The 14,593-nt window shown below is 42.4% G+C and overlaps 1 protein-coding gene across 1 annotated transcript; it reads right to left on the bottom strand.

The window, feature by feature from the left end:
- Positions 1–4,169: 4,169 nt before the first annotated feature.
- Positions 4,170–14,223, bottom strand: ints15 (integrator complex subunit 15). Its single transcript, XM_084057906.1, has 8 exons — positions 14,101–14,223; positions 11,714–11,914; positions 10,250–10,471; positions 8,830–8,995; positions 7,601–7,881; positions 6,552–6,786; positions 5,691–5,730; positions 4,170–4,810 (listed from the first exon to the last, which is right to left on the bottom strand). Exons 2-8 carry the CDS (start codon positions 11,906–11,908, stop codon positions 4,459–4,461), a joined length of 1,491 nt encoding a protein of 496 aa, XP_083914032.1. The 5' UTR covers positions 11,909–11,914; positions 14,101–14,223; the 3' UTR covers positions 4,170–4,458.
- Between the last annotated feature and the right edge of the window lie 370 nt (positions 14,224–14,593).

The raw sequence follows: 14,593 nt of genomic DNA, 5'->3' as shown, positions 1-14,593 counted from the left end.
CCCAAAAAATGAATTATTTTCTATCAATTACACACATTAATGGAAATGTTTTTGTTTTTGTCGCATTCCTGGACCTGCTACAAATGTCTACAGAGTAGACATTTGTAGCAGGTGCAAAGACATTAATAGTCAAAACATCCCTCTATAACCACCCTAAGTTCTCCTTGTTCCATGATAGACCCTGACGAAGACCTTCTAGGTCGAAACGCGTTGGTCACATTCATTTGCCTTGCTCTTAAATAAATCTTTACATCTTTACTTTTCACATGAGACGGAGTGCCTTGGAATTCTTTTCTTTTTAAGTCTGCATTTCACACCTTTTTGGCAAGCAGTACTTCTTTGGAAATACTTTTTGTTTAATGTCTCCTTGCTCCATGTTACCTGATTAACTACGTTTTTTGGGTGACTTACTCCTGTTACAGAAACCTGGCTACTTCCCTGGCTATTATCCTCATGCTCAACAGTGTCCTGATTGTTAACTGCATGGTGTGACAAATGTTTTGTGCTCAGAAATGCAGTATTCCTCTGCACTAACAATGTCTCATGTCACACTCGTGTCACATGGATGCATACACACACACCAACAGCTTATCAGACATGATGACAAACTCCTATTGTAGTGTCTCTGGCCTCGGACACACCCGGACATTTATTTTTTATTGATGTGTTATTGTTCATGTGTTATTGAGTTGGCAAATGGGTAATGGCTTTATTGTGATTAATCTGTGTCGTGTTTTATTCAGCCTTTATGTTACATGTGTACGATGATATGTTCTGGTTAAAACCATGGGCAGGGGTAATTGTTGTGGGAACCCCCTCCCTTCTGTTGCTCAAGCCGCTGAGCTTTGTTAGAGCATTTTGCCGCATTAAAACCCATTTCCACATGAAGCCGTGATTCCTTTGAATCTTCAACCCACCGGTCATTACGATATTTCTTTCACAGGATGATACTAATCCAGCCCTAAGTCTCTTCCCCACTTCAGTTGGCTGTACCACCTGCACTGTTGCTGATGAACCACACACGGTGCCTGGAGAAACCGCATGGCTCTGCCTGACACGGGACTATAGTGTGAGAGAGGTGGGTTCCGTTTCCCACGACAAGGCCAAATCTCACTAAAGTACCGTTTATCGCTCATCTGGGTTTAGTTTGTATTGGTGACGATCTCCCTTTGAGAAAGGCAAACAACTAGTGGTCTCACGGTCTAGTCGCATGCAGGTTGAAGACATACCCATGCAGCCTCAAAACATTTATGGACGACTGTTTATGGTCCTGGGTCAGTGTTACAATAATCTGTGGCATACATCTTAATAACAGTTTGGAGTGGACCATAAGCCCTGCCCCAAATATTTTAATGACATGTTATTCATAACGCACTGTGGCTTTGCTTATTCCTCCCCCTGCAGAGTTGGAAGCACACACTTCCACTTACCTTTGAGTGGTTGATTTAGAAACAATAGAGGTTTTTCAGGCTTTACTTCTTTCTGGTAGAATTTAACATAGAGGAAGTATTAAAGGTATACTAAAGTTTTTTTTTTAAACTTTGGATGTGTTATCAAATCACACATCTTGAGGTTCTGGTCAAATGGAATCAGCTTGCCAGTAAACAAAAACAGTTACTGGCTAGCCGATTCCTGTTCTATGACGCACGTGTGATGGGTGCCAATGTTACAGTCCAACTGGGAAGATAAATAAAGTAGTAGCTTATTAAACAGATCTTTGACAGTGTGCACCATACCTATCACCTCTACCAAATCTATGAGCTGGGTCAGTGGCATATGGGATTTAAGGGTGAATGACCACAGAGTAATATTGGTTAATTACTGACTTGTCTTCACTCACTTACTGTAAACCCAATATACTTTGTTGACCGGGATCCCCAGGGCTCTATACTTGGCCACCTCCTTTCTTCCCTCTACGGCGTCAACGGCAAATATGTTTGCGGACAATAGACGGATCTACAACACAACGCATTGCGCTGTGAGCTTGTAGATCGGTTATTTTCGCAGAATGTTCACCTATTATGACATGGAAGATAAGGGGCGCTAGGGTTCACTTCGGGGTTCACTCACATTGGCTGGCACGTTACGTTGCGCTACGCTACGGTACAGACAGACAGACAGACAGACAGACAGACAGATCTTTTTTGATCCTGCGAGGGAAATTCAGTTGTCACGGCAGCAGCACGGCAGTATGAAAACACAGAGCAGATAGAGACGGAGTAGAGAGATACATCTAAGCTTAAAAAACAAAAACCCTTAAGACCTGGTCTGAAACTTCTAGTCTAGTCAGACCTCAACTGCAGTTCTGAGTCAGATGTAGATATTGGCCCTGAGAGGACTTCTTCCACAGGAAACCAATTTCCACATCTGCTGACACAGACAGGATGGAGTCGACCACACTCCACACCTGCAAAGAGAAGCAGGCCACAACCAGGCCCAGCCTGGCCAGTATAAGACTGTGGGTTACAGCTGGCCTTGCATGGGCACAAGGAAACCTTTCTTTTCAGAACAGGCCTGGCAATGTCACTGTGCGGCGAGTGCTGGCCCAGATGCTTGGTGAAAAGGTGCACTTTGGAGATTTTAGATTGGGATCAGCTGCTCTTCTGGAATGAACTTGGATGTAATAAAGCCTAAGTTATACTTTGTCGATTGACCATGTCGCTCGCCGAAAATAACCAACTTGCCATGTTTTTCACTTGAAAATCGACGACAAGCGACGTGGTCGTACAACAAAATATAAACTAAGCTGATGTCTGACTGTGGGCATTTAAACAAAAAGTCCCAGTTTATCTACAGTGTGTGCATCTTGCCACCATGGATGATTGGGAGAAAATATTCAGTCATTTTTTTTAATTTACGTATAACAGAACACCCCAGTCAAACTTCAGCCTTCCTGCTTCGAAATTGCTCTCTAAATATTTCCCCATCATTGCGCCTTTTTCCCCTGAATGGTATCAGTTCTGACAGCTTCCACAGACCCACCAGTAAGGCATGACGTTCCCAGACGAGATATCCTTATCACTGGACACACCCATGAAGCTATTGGGGGGGGGGGGGGGGTCACATAAAGTACAGACTGTATATACAGTACAATGTCGCTCCACTACTGTTCCCTCCCTACTGTGGGGGATACATTATATTTTGTAATCTACAGTATGAATATCAGAGATTATTGCAGTTCATTCGCCAGGAGATGATTTGTGGGTTTGGGTGGCTACAGTTTAGTTCTGAGGCAAGAGCAATACAAAGAACAGTAGCATGTCAGAGAATAGACATGGGAGAGATACTCCTTAATGCCATTTCAAATGGTGACGACTGACGACAATGACTACAAGTGGACAAAGGCAAACTTAGAAAAATGTACTTTCTCTTTGGCCATTGTGGCTTCAGGTGTCTGACATTTACCATTGCAACACCGCGGAACAAGGAAGCAAGAAGCTGCAGTAAGTCGTTAACTTAAAACACGCGTCATAAGACAGAGAGAACATTTCGTGCATTTTCACACACGCCCGTCTCAGATACACGTCCTCTTTGAACCTGGAAACGACACTCGCAGTGTAACGCGCCAAAGCATTGAAGTCAAAGGGTGCAGCCAGTCACTGACGCTGGGATGATGCAATTCTAGTGGTGGATGAGGGCAGCTGAACACCTACAGAAGGGTGGGCTGAGCATCTTGCTGTGTGCTGTGGAACAGCGATATGCTATCAGGAGCAACGCAGGGTCAACCTTTTGCTAGCTAGCTGGGGGCTCGCCTCACATGGAGATGTCGACGGGGCTTTCATTCAGAGAATTAGGGTTAGGACCTGCTCCACATACACATTCCAAGGTTTTGGAAATAAGTAATTCGCTATTTAGTTTCCTTATTTCACAGATGTTAGAATTATTAATTTACCGGTAGTAATAAACATAATATGTTCCTTTCAAAACCAAATATATTTGTATTTAATTTTTTTACCCGGATATTGAAATGGAGCATAACGTGAAAAAGTAAATAAAGTTAATAATTTAATCCAACCAGCAAAACAGAGCTTTACACCGTTTCTGTGCCACCTTGCACCTTAAACAAACTTAAAACTCCAGTCCTGCACTGCAGACTGCAACTGCAGTGGTAAATAGAATAACAGTGACCACTAGTGGCGAATCTAAAAAACAACATGAGAAACTGTGGCTTGAGTAAAAAAAGAAAATTACATTTATTAGACAAACATGTCAGCCTCACAGTTTCAGACATTGGTTTTTGCTGAAGCGACTCAGTCTAATAACACACTTTTACATAATTCAGTGAATCACGCAATCATCTACTCACACATATGCACCCAGATAAGCGCACACACACACACACGCACACGCACACACACACACGCACACACACGCAAACACACACTCACAGAGTGCCCCTCATTACCTGACATACTGTACACATACATCCTCACATCTGCAGATGAGCGTGATGGTTCTTTAGTGGCTGGGCCGATAGGGGAAGGGCATCCCTGACTGGAAAGGCTGAGAGGGGTACTGGGGCTGAGAGGGGTACTGGGGGTGAGGCGAGGGGTGGCTGGCCAGGGGTGTGTGCGTGGGGTGCGATGCGAGGGGTGTGTGTGTGGGGTGAGATGCCAGGGGTGTGTGCGTGGAGTGCGATGCCAGGGGTGTGTGTGTGGGGTGCGATGCCAGGGGTGTGTGCGTGGGGTGCGATGCCAGGGGTGTGTGTGTGGGGTGAGGCGAGTGAGAGGCGTGGGGGCTGAACGCCAGCGGCGGCGTGTGGATGTTGTTGTAGTACATCACCGGGCCCGACATCACCAACTGTAGCAAACTGTTGATACGAGAGGAAGGAAACAAGCACCCACACACAAAAACACACACACAGACACACAGATACAGGAAGCGAGTGTGTGAGAGAGACGAGATGCTTAGGTAGATAGATATGACTTACAAGGGCAGACTGCACTGCGCGATGTAACATTAAACTACAGACATCACTGCAGGCATTCAGCAAACTCTCTCCACATTTTGCATTAAAGCACATTTACATATTATAATAAAGGACATTTGCATTTTGCAAACATGCAAATGCAATCTCTTGTTGTCACTATATCAGTTATTAACTTAACTTAGTTAAGTTTAAGTTTGCTTTAAAATCATACTTAAAAATAGTGTTTAGAACGAAGGTGATGTTTGAAATGGCTAGTCCCATTTGTCTAGTGACTAGACAAATGGGACTAGCCATTTCAAACATCAAGATTGAGTACCACTGCATGGGACTAGACTCTAGTCCCATGCAGTGGTTCTCAACCTTTTCAGGCCCCCAAAAATAATCATATTTGAACTGGGGACCCCCCACCCTAACAAGCACTTGGAGTTGAGGCATTACATTTTGTTTGACTCAGATAAACATTGTGAAAATAGCAGATCTACAAGCTCACAACGCCTTACGTTGCAAGGTGTTGTGAGCTTGTAGATAGATTAGAGATTTTCACAATGTTTGCCTGTTTCTTATATGATAATTTGGCCGATGTTTGACCAGTTTTTATAGTATAGTTTGTTGATTACTTTTGATGCAGTAATGCTCTTTTTTCCTTTCTTTTCTTATTTTTTTTAGGTATTAAAAAGGTCTTCTTAAAAAGTCCTTAAATTGTCATTGGACCACTGGACTAGTGGGGTGTAGAACAGTGAATATAGGTGCTGGTTCTTACTTGTTGTGGGGGAGACGGGAGCAGATGGCCCTCAGGTCCTCTGTATGAAACAACAAGACATCACCATGAGAACAATACAATCACTGTCCATTCAGTCTCACTAAATTGTCACTGGGCGACTTTTGTAACTTTGTAACTTCATTATTTATTCAGTAGGTAGACAATCGATAAGTGAAGAGTAATCAAACCCCCCGACTTTCCAATCACAGACCAAGACAGTCAATTTTTTTTCAGAATTTCATTACTTTTTATAGCCAACGCAAAAACAATGATGGAAAGAGAAGATACATGTGACATCGTCACATGAGTTAAAGGGGCTGTTAATTGAAATGTTTTTGTTGAAATAACTATTAAATAGCTCTATATTCTCGTAGATAGAGTGAGTGTTCGTCTCTCCTGCTCTTTAGTAAACAGAAAATACATGTTCGGGTCAGGTCAGGTCAGGTCAGGCTACAATTATTTGAAAACTTTAGTTACTAAGTTTAGTTACTTTGTAGATTTAGATTATCATTACAAAACATACATTAACCACTTCAACCCTACAGTATATGCATTTCGGCCATTTGAAAATAGACGATCTACAAGCTCACAATGTGTTGCGATGCGACGCATTGTGAGCTTGTGGATCTGATATTTTCAAATGTTTTTTATACATTTGAAAACTTGTGAAATGGGATATTTTGCATAATGGGTACTTTCGGTACATTTTGATGCCAATACTTTTACTCAAGTAAAATTTGAATACAAGACTTGTCACTTGTCACAAGAGTGTTTCTGTAATTGCAGTATTGATACTTTTACTTAAGTAGAAAAACGTGAGTACTTCTTTCACACCACTGCTAACTGAAACCCTTCTCTCACCTCTGGAGCAGAGCAGCGCTCCGCTAGCCATGGCCACCTGGAGGGCTTGTGCCAGGCGGTCCAGGGCCAGCTGGCAGAGCGCGTGCGCCTCGGCGGCCGAGCGCGCGTGTTTATCGGCCTGGTCCAGCAGGCGGGACAGGTCGTTGGTCAGCGCGGCCAGGGGCTCCAACTGCAGCAGGGCCAGGCGACCGAAAAGCCCCTTCTCGTTCAGTATGTTAGGCAAGAGCATGAAGACCTGCAGAGGGGGGGGGAGGGGGGGGAGAGAGAGAGAGAGAGAGAGAGAGAGAGAGAGAGAGAGGGTGGGGTGTTACCGACACTAAACAAGACACGCTGACTAGAACACTGTTGTTTTCCAAACGCGGACCAATTTTTATGGGTCACGCGAGTGAATACCCCGTTATTTTTTTTTCTCCTACATTTAGATTTTAATTATTATTTCAAAAGATTTTCTCAAAAAAATCTAAATGTTTTCATAAGTTAAAAAGAAATTTAAACGAAATTCAACAAATTTCGAGCTAAAAAGTTTGGGAACCACTGGTCTAGAAGCTTCCTTAAATGCAGTATGCTGATCTGTAATGTATAGGGCAGTTACAATATGGAACACATTACCCACTATGATCACTAAAGCAGCCAAGTTTTAAGAAACTCCTTAAAAGACACATGTAATGTTAATGAACTGACCTGAATAACCTCGATGGAATTTAATGGGTTGCCATGCTTAGTTTTTTTTTGGTTGACTTTTATTGTCTTGAAATGTTTTTTTTAGCAAGACATGTTTGTATTCTGTGGTGTTATATGTGATATCTATTGTTATGTAATGTTTGTTGTGGACCCCAGGAAGAATAAAGCACTTTCCTGATGTCTGCTTCCAATTGAATAATAGTATTTTACCATAATTTTGTATTACTTTATTTTACCATCATCTTTGGATCTAAATTAATCACACAGATTAACACAACAACTGAAAAAATAATCCAGAGGTGACCTAAGATACAAAAATAAATGCATTCCACACCAAATGATCCAATTACTCACACAGACGCACGTACCTGTAGGACGCTCAAATGCAGCGCAGAGAAGAGAGACCCCGCCTCCGGCTGGCTCTCCGTCGTGCCGTTGGTCAGCGGCGGCGGCTTCTCGTCTCGTCTGAACGCCAGCGGGGCTTTGACGCACCAGCGCACCAGCCCCCCCAGCGGCGTGAGGTCCAGGGAGCTGATGGGCGGGCTGCCCGAGAGCGCCGTGTTCAGGAAGTTGACGAGGACGAGGCGCGGGTCGTCTTGAATCCACGTCACGATCATCTGGAGGAGCTCGATGGGAGGGGTCAGCTCCTCTGCACGTGACATAAAAACAGACACACACACCCACACATGTCTTAATAAGATGGAAATAAGATAAAAAGAAGTGGGTAAAGATTCAATCGTAGCAAGACTGAGGTCACAACATGCTCCATTCAGCTTCACTGAATGCAAAAAGTATCTAGAGGAAACCATAAGGGACGTGAAATTCTACTGACTGTCAATCCAATTCTAATCTCTCAAGAACAGATCCGAGGGCGCTGTTTTTCCTTTTTATTTGGCGATGGGTTCCCAGATTCAATTCAATTCCAATTCAAACCTTTAGCAGAATGAAACTATTATTTTTGAAGATGATTTTTTGCCCCTTCGCTATTCAATTTTGTACCTTGTTCTGGGTTATTTTTAACACATTAAAACTGGGAAAGCGTCAGATTTTTTGCATTGGCTATTCGAAAATAGCAGATATACAAGCTCACAGCGCGTCACTTTATGTGACAACTACTGATTTAGAAGGCATTTGTAGAATCGGCCTCAGGTCTAAATGGGTTAACCCATTCAGACCTGAGGCAGATTATACAAATGTCTTCTCAACAGAGTTAAAAAAAAAAACTCATGTTGCTATATCTGTGGTTCTCAAACTTTTTCATGTCAAGGACCCCCAAAATTATATGCATTTGGCTGCGGACCCCCATCTCAAAATATTTAGTTCCAGGGACCCCCAGAAGCAAAGATTTGAGTTAAAAATGTTTGCTTTCAAAATATATTTATTCAAAAGATTTGCACACATTTTAACGATTTAAAAGAAATAGCAGATATACAAGCTCACAGCGAGGCACTCTGTGCCGCGCTGTGAGCTTGTATATCTGCTATTTTTGAATAGCCAAAGTATAAAATAATGGTTTAAGTTGTTACACAGATGCGTTCCCGGTTTTAATGGGTTAAACAGAGCTATCCTCGTACTCGCGAGATAAGCCTTGGTGTACCTGAGGTGAAGTCGTAGAGGTTGGCGACGGCGGTGATGAACTGGCAGCAGAAGCGTGGGCTGGAGCTGTGGATGTTCTGCAGGGTGGACACCGAGCCGGGCACCAGGCTGCAGTAGTCGTCTACCAGGACCCGCGCCAGACGCACACAGAACACACGATGGGTCCTCTGCAAGCAGACAGGGGACACCCGGCCAAGTTACATACACACACACACACACACACACACACACACAGAAACTACATTATGAGCACACACATGCCAACACACACACGTACAGTACACTTGCTCACAGACACACACAAGCTATTTTTTGCACATGGGTGCATGCACAAAAAAAAATCACAAATACAAATAGCTGCTACTGTACATGATGAGTTTAATAATAATTGTGAAAACAAAGTGGGGACTTGCAACTCAAACTCACTATTTGAATGCTCCAAGTGCTCCAACAGCAGATACACGACGTTTCAACCCTTTCGGTCTTTTTCCAAGTATATTATTATTATTATATACTTGAAAAAGACCGAAAGGGTCGAAAACGCCGTCGTATCGCAGAGACACAGAGGATGTGTGCGTTATGTTTTCTTTTAATAATAATTGTGTCACCTTTAGTTGTTGTTCCAGTATTTGGCCAGTAAATTTGCACATACCTAGAACGTGTGCTCTCTGTTAAACATCCCAACTATTATGCCCTGATTTACACTTGGTTTGCATGTCCTGAAGCGCACAAGAAATAATCGTACTTAAAAAGGAGTAGTTCACCCCAAAAAAATACTTATTTTCTATCAATTACACACCCCATGAAGCATTGAATTCATGGAGATTCTTTTGTTTTTGTCGCATTCCTAAGCCAATAATTTGATTACCGGCGGAAAGATGCTAATGTGTCCGGTAGTCTCCTACCGGAGAGACCGCCGGTCATCAAATTAAGTAATGTTTTGGGTGAACTACTCCTTTAACCCATTTAGAGCTGGAATGCATCTGTGTCACTTTTTCATTTGAGCTAAAAAGCCTCATTTTACACTTTGGCTATTAAAAAATAGCAGATATACAAACTCGTAGCATCTGCTATTTTTGAAAAATCGTGAAAATGTGGGCAAATCTTTTAATATATATTGTTTAAAGCGATAATTTTTAACTCTATTCTTTGCTTCTGGGGGGGTCCCTGGAACAACATATTTTGAGATGGGGGGGTCGGCGGCCAAATACATATCATTTTGGGGGTCCTTGACATGAAAAAGGTTGAGCACCACTGATATAGAAACATGCGTTTTTTCAGAATACTGTTGGGATTTAGAAAACATTTGTAGAATCGGCTTCAGGCCTTAAATGGGTTAAGCGGTTAATCAATTCATTGATTATACAAAACAAGAAAATAACAAAAATAGTCACCGCCCTACTGCAAACACAAAGCCTCACCTGCAACCAGGTAGCAGCACACTCCAGGATGGGCACCCTGCCCACGGCCACCGCCATGGACACCAGTTTGCTCAGTAAAGCCATGCGGCTCTCGTCCGCCTGGTTGCCCTGGAGGCTGAAGAGGGCGGAGAAGGTGAGCTGGCGGACGGCGTCGCGGCTCTGCTCCTGGAAACAGCTGCACATGATCTCCAACAGCTGCAGCTCCTGGAGGGCACTCATCCTCTGGAGCACAACAACACAGAGAGAAAAAAATAAAAAATAGCAGATATACAAGCTCATGGCGTGCCGCGCTACAAGCTTTTGATCTACCATTTTTGAAAGATCTTGAATATTTTTGCACATCTTTGAATATATATATATTTTAAAGCGATCATTTTTAACTCAAATCTTTGCTTCTGGGGGGTCCCTGGAACAGAACATTTTGACATGGGGGTCGGCGGTCAAATACATATCATTTTGGGGGTCCTTGACATGAAAAAGCTATGGAGAACCACTGATATAACAACATAAGTTTTTCAGAAATAAATGTCATTTGTAGAATCGGCCTCAGGTCTTAAAACCCATTAAGACCTGGAACGCATCTGTGTCACTTTTAGATTTCTTTAGGCCATGGGTTTTCAACTGGTGGTCTGTGGACCACTGGTGGTCCGTGAAGGTATTGCATGTGGTCCCTGACCATGCATTTAGTAATGTAGGAAAGTGAAGATTTGTATTATATTTTATTTTATCGACCACTAGTTGAGAAACAGTATGGTGTATGATGACGCATCAATGTTGTCAGTTACTTGGAAGTCGGATTTCAAGAACTTCCACAGAAATGGGAGAATTTCAAGGGAAACTGTAGGCCTACCGGTTTACCTGGTTGAGTCATCATTAGTAGGAATATATGCCCATATCAATTGCACGTGCTTGCTCATATATGTTGCAAAGAATCAGTTAACATGAGTTTAATATGGAAGGTTAAGAGAACAGAATAGGGGCAAGTTGGGCAACCATGGAATGGATCAGTGGTTCTCAATCTTTTCTGAGCTCTGGACCACTAGCATAATCTCAATTAAATAATGACTGTTAAGGGCTTTAATTTAATTCACCTCGAATTAACAAATTAAATGAAGGCCTTAAAAGTCATTATTTAATTTCAAGCTTTTTCCCCCACACCACGCCCATATCCCCCCTCCCAACACAACAGTGGTCCCCAGGTTGATTCTCAGTCAGGGTGGTGGTCCCTGGTTTATAATCAGTTGAAAACCCATGCTTTAGGCTATTCAAAAATAGATATACAAGCTCATAGCGCGGCACCGAGTGCCGCGCTATGAGCTTGTAGATCTGCTATTTTTGAAAAATCTTGAAAAAAAAAATGTTTTGTTTTTTTTTCAAAAAAATGTTTTAGAAAACATTTTTAAGAATCGGCCTCAGGTTTTAATGGGTTATTATATTTGCCCCCAGCCCCCTACATCATCTTACCCTGGGCGGGGCATTCCTGTCCTTGGGCGCGTGCAGGATGAACTCCTCCACCAGGTCCAGTGTCTTGGCGTCGACCTGGGCCGGCTGCCTGTTGGACTGCACCAGGTTGCAGATGTAGATGTCCAGGTGGTAGAGCAGCTCCTTGGCCGCGCTCAGCACGTCACGGGGCAGCAGCGACTGACGGATGTCGCCCATCGCCGCCTGGGGAGTGGGACAGTCATGTTATCGATATTATGGTTGTTTTTATGTACGGCACAAGTGCAGTACATCTGGCGTTAGTTGCGTATCGTCAGTGGTGGAAAAAGCACTCAAATTCTTTACTTAATTAAAAGTACCAATACTGCAATATAAAAAATACTCTGTTACAAGTAAAAGTCCAGAATTCAAAATTGACTCGAGTAAAAGTACAAAAGTATTGGCATCAAAGTGTACTTAAAGTACCAAAAGTAAAAGTACTAAATATTTTAAAAGCTCACAACGCGTCGCACCGCGTTGTGAGCTTGTAGATCGGCTATTTTCAAATGGCCTATGCATAAAATAGGTTTAAAGTGGTTAATGTATGTTTCATTATATCATAATGTATATCTGAAAAGTAACTAGTAACTAAAGTTGTCAAATAAATGTAGTGGAGTAAAAGTACAATATTTGCCTCTGAGATGTAGTGGAGTAGAAGTAAAAGTATTGGAAATTGGAAATACTCAAGTAAAGTACAAATACCTCAGAATTGTACTTAAGTAAATGTACTTAGTTACTTTCCACCACTGCGTATCGTTGCTGTCGGGTGGAAACCTCATATCTCCAAAACCGTTACTTTTTAGGAAATTAAAAAAAGAACCTGTGTTTCAATGGATTCAATGAAGTTATTATTTCGTCACAAGCTTTCGTTAATACTTTTCAATGGTTCAATATTTACTTTCTTGACAGAAAGTAGCTTTAACATACATGTCTATGGTGGATTTTTATGAAACAAAAACTTTGCAAAGAGGGTAATTCAAGCTTTCCATACAGCCGCAATGTTGGTGAGTTTAACTTTGTTTAATACAACCAGATAGGACTTTTCTGTTTGGATGAATGGGCTGTCAAGGGTTGGTATTGCAACTCTAGATTCCAGATATTAAAAAATAGAATCTAAGAGTTGGCTTGCGGGCTACTGGGGGTCCATACTTCATCTCTGTCGGATAGGGCATTGGTTCTCAAAGTGGGGTCCGGGGACCCCCAGGGGTACTTGAGGGGGTTCCAGGGGGTTCCCAGCTAAATGATGGATAGGAACCAAATGGACCCTTATGGGTCTGTAACTCTGAAAGCGTACAAATGGAACCAAATGGACCCTAACGGGTCCATTTGGTTCCATTTGTACACTCTCAGAGTTAAATTAACATTGATTTTACAATATAAATTGGGGTCCCAGAGATGGAAATGCCATTAAATGGGGGTCCGCACTCCGCAGCCTAATGCATGTCAAACTGGGGGTCCTTGACATTAAAATGGTTGAGAATCACTGCTAGAGCCGTAAAAATCTTCTCTTATGGGGGTCCCTGGCTTATCTTTTCAAATGGGGGTCCGCGGGCTCATAAGTGTCAATTTTGGGGGTCCTTGACATGAAAAAGTTTGAGAACCACTGGGATAGGGGGTCCTTGGCCTAAAAAAAAACCTGCATTATATACAATGCTCACAGGCAGCTGTAGACCATGACAGGGTTATCATGGTTTAACAAGCTGCTGGTGCAACATTACAGCATTACTGCTGCGCTGTCTGTACTGTACTACTGTGTCCTCCAGTGATTCACGTTTGTTACACCGACATTGGTGACCCATCGCATTATGTCACTTCAAATCGAGGAAATCACGGGAGCGAGAGTTAACTTTGCATGAAATCTTATGGTTACTTAGAACGTGGACATGTTATTTAATTATCATTACATTTTGCAGAAGATTAACTATGGGTTGTCAAACAATTTCATATCAAAATTGAATTAAAAAGGCCTCAGGAGGCATTATTCCCAACTCTCCACACACACACACACACACACACACACACACACACACACACACACACACACACACACACACACACACACACACACACACACACACACACACACACACACACACACACACACACACACTATTTCCTCCACACAAAATTATACATGTGATAAATGAGTCGTAATGCTTCACTCTGTTCAGGGGTGAAACATTACAACGACCCCTGGGGGTCACAGACTTCGATAGGTCAACATTCGCGTTGTAACCACTAGCTATAGAGGCTAGCCAGGCTAATAGCCGGCTATCTTGTTAGCAAAATAAAGCAACATATCGCACGTTATCGCGACCTGTCGTCGCACACATTATGAAGAGCTCAGATGTAGTGGGTTGGGTTTAGCTCACCTTCACACTGTAACGAACGTCAGAACAAACACAGAGCTGATACAAAGTGAGTTAGTGTGTAGTTAGTTGTGTGTACAGTATAGAAACACCACGACAATGAGCCTCAGTCAGCCTACTACTGGCTACGGAAGCCTGTGAGGGACATGATGAACTACAACTAGTCCGTTTGACATGTCAGTCTGTTGCCTTGGCCCAGATTTAATTATGACAAATAAACAAGGGGGAAAAGTTCATGGCTATCCGAAGACATTATGCAAACTATTAATAATAATACATAACAAATAAGTTACATTAAATACGGATTATAAAAGTCCATATACAAGTTGTCATGTAAATGATAATAATAATACGTTACATTTTATTCATAACGCACTTTACATTTTTTGTACATCACAAAGTGCTACAGGGTTTAAAAACAATGGCATAAAAAACAGGCAAGACAGAAAAAAAAAATATTCCGCAACATTAGATTTAACAGATCTGTGTGTGTGTG

The sequence above is a fragment of the Gymnoscopelus microlampas genome (assembly GCF_963454915.1).
Source record: "Gymnoscopelus microlampas genome assembly, chromosome: 5".
NCBI classification, from domain to species: Eukaryota; Metazoa; Chordata; class Actinopteri; order Myctophiformes; family Myctophidae; genus Gymnoscopelus; species Gymnoscopelus microlampas.
This window is presented reverse-complemented; position numbering and strand designations above follow the sequence as displayed.

Bases quoted from the DNA above. Each gene is read 5' to 3' on its own strand.
- ints15 (XM_084057906.1), bottom strand. From the start codon at position 11,908: ATGGGCGACATCCGTCAGTCGCTGCTGCCCCGTGACGTGCTGAGCGCG. The intron at 10,472-11,713 runs GTAAGATGATGT...GTTGTGCTCCAG, and splicing joins ACAGGAATGCCCCGCCCAGG to AGGATGAGTGCCCTCCAGGA. The intron at 8,996-10,249 runs GTGAGGCTTTGT...GTCTGCTTGCAG, and splicing joins GTGCTGCTACCTGGTTGCAG to AGGACCCATCGTGTGTTCTG.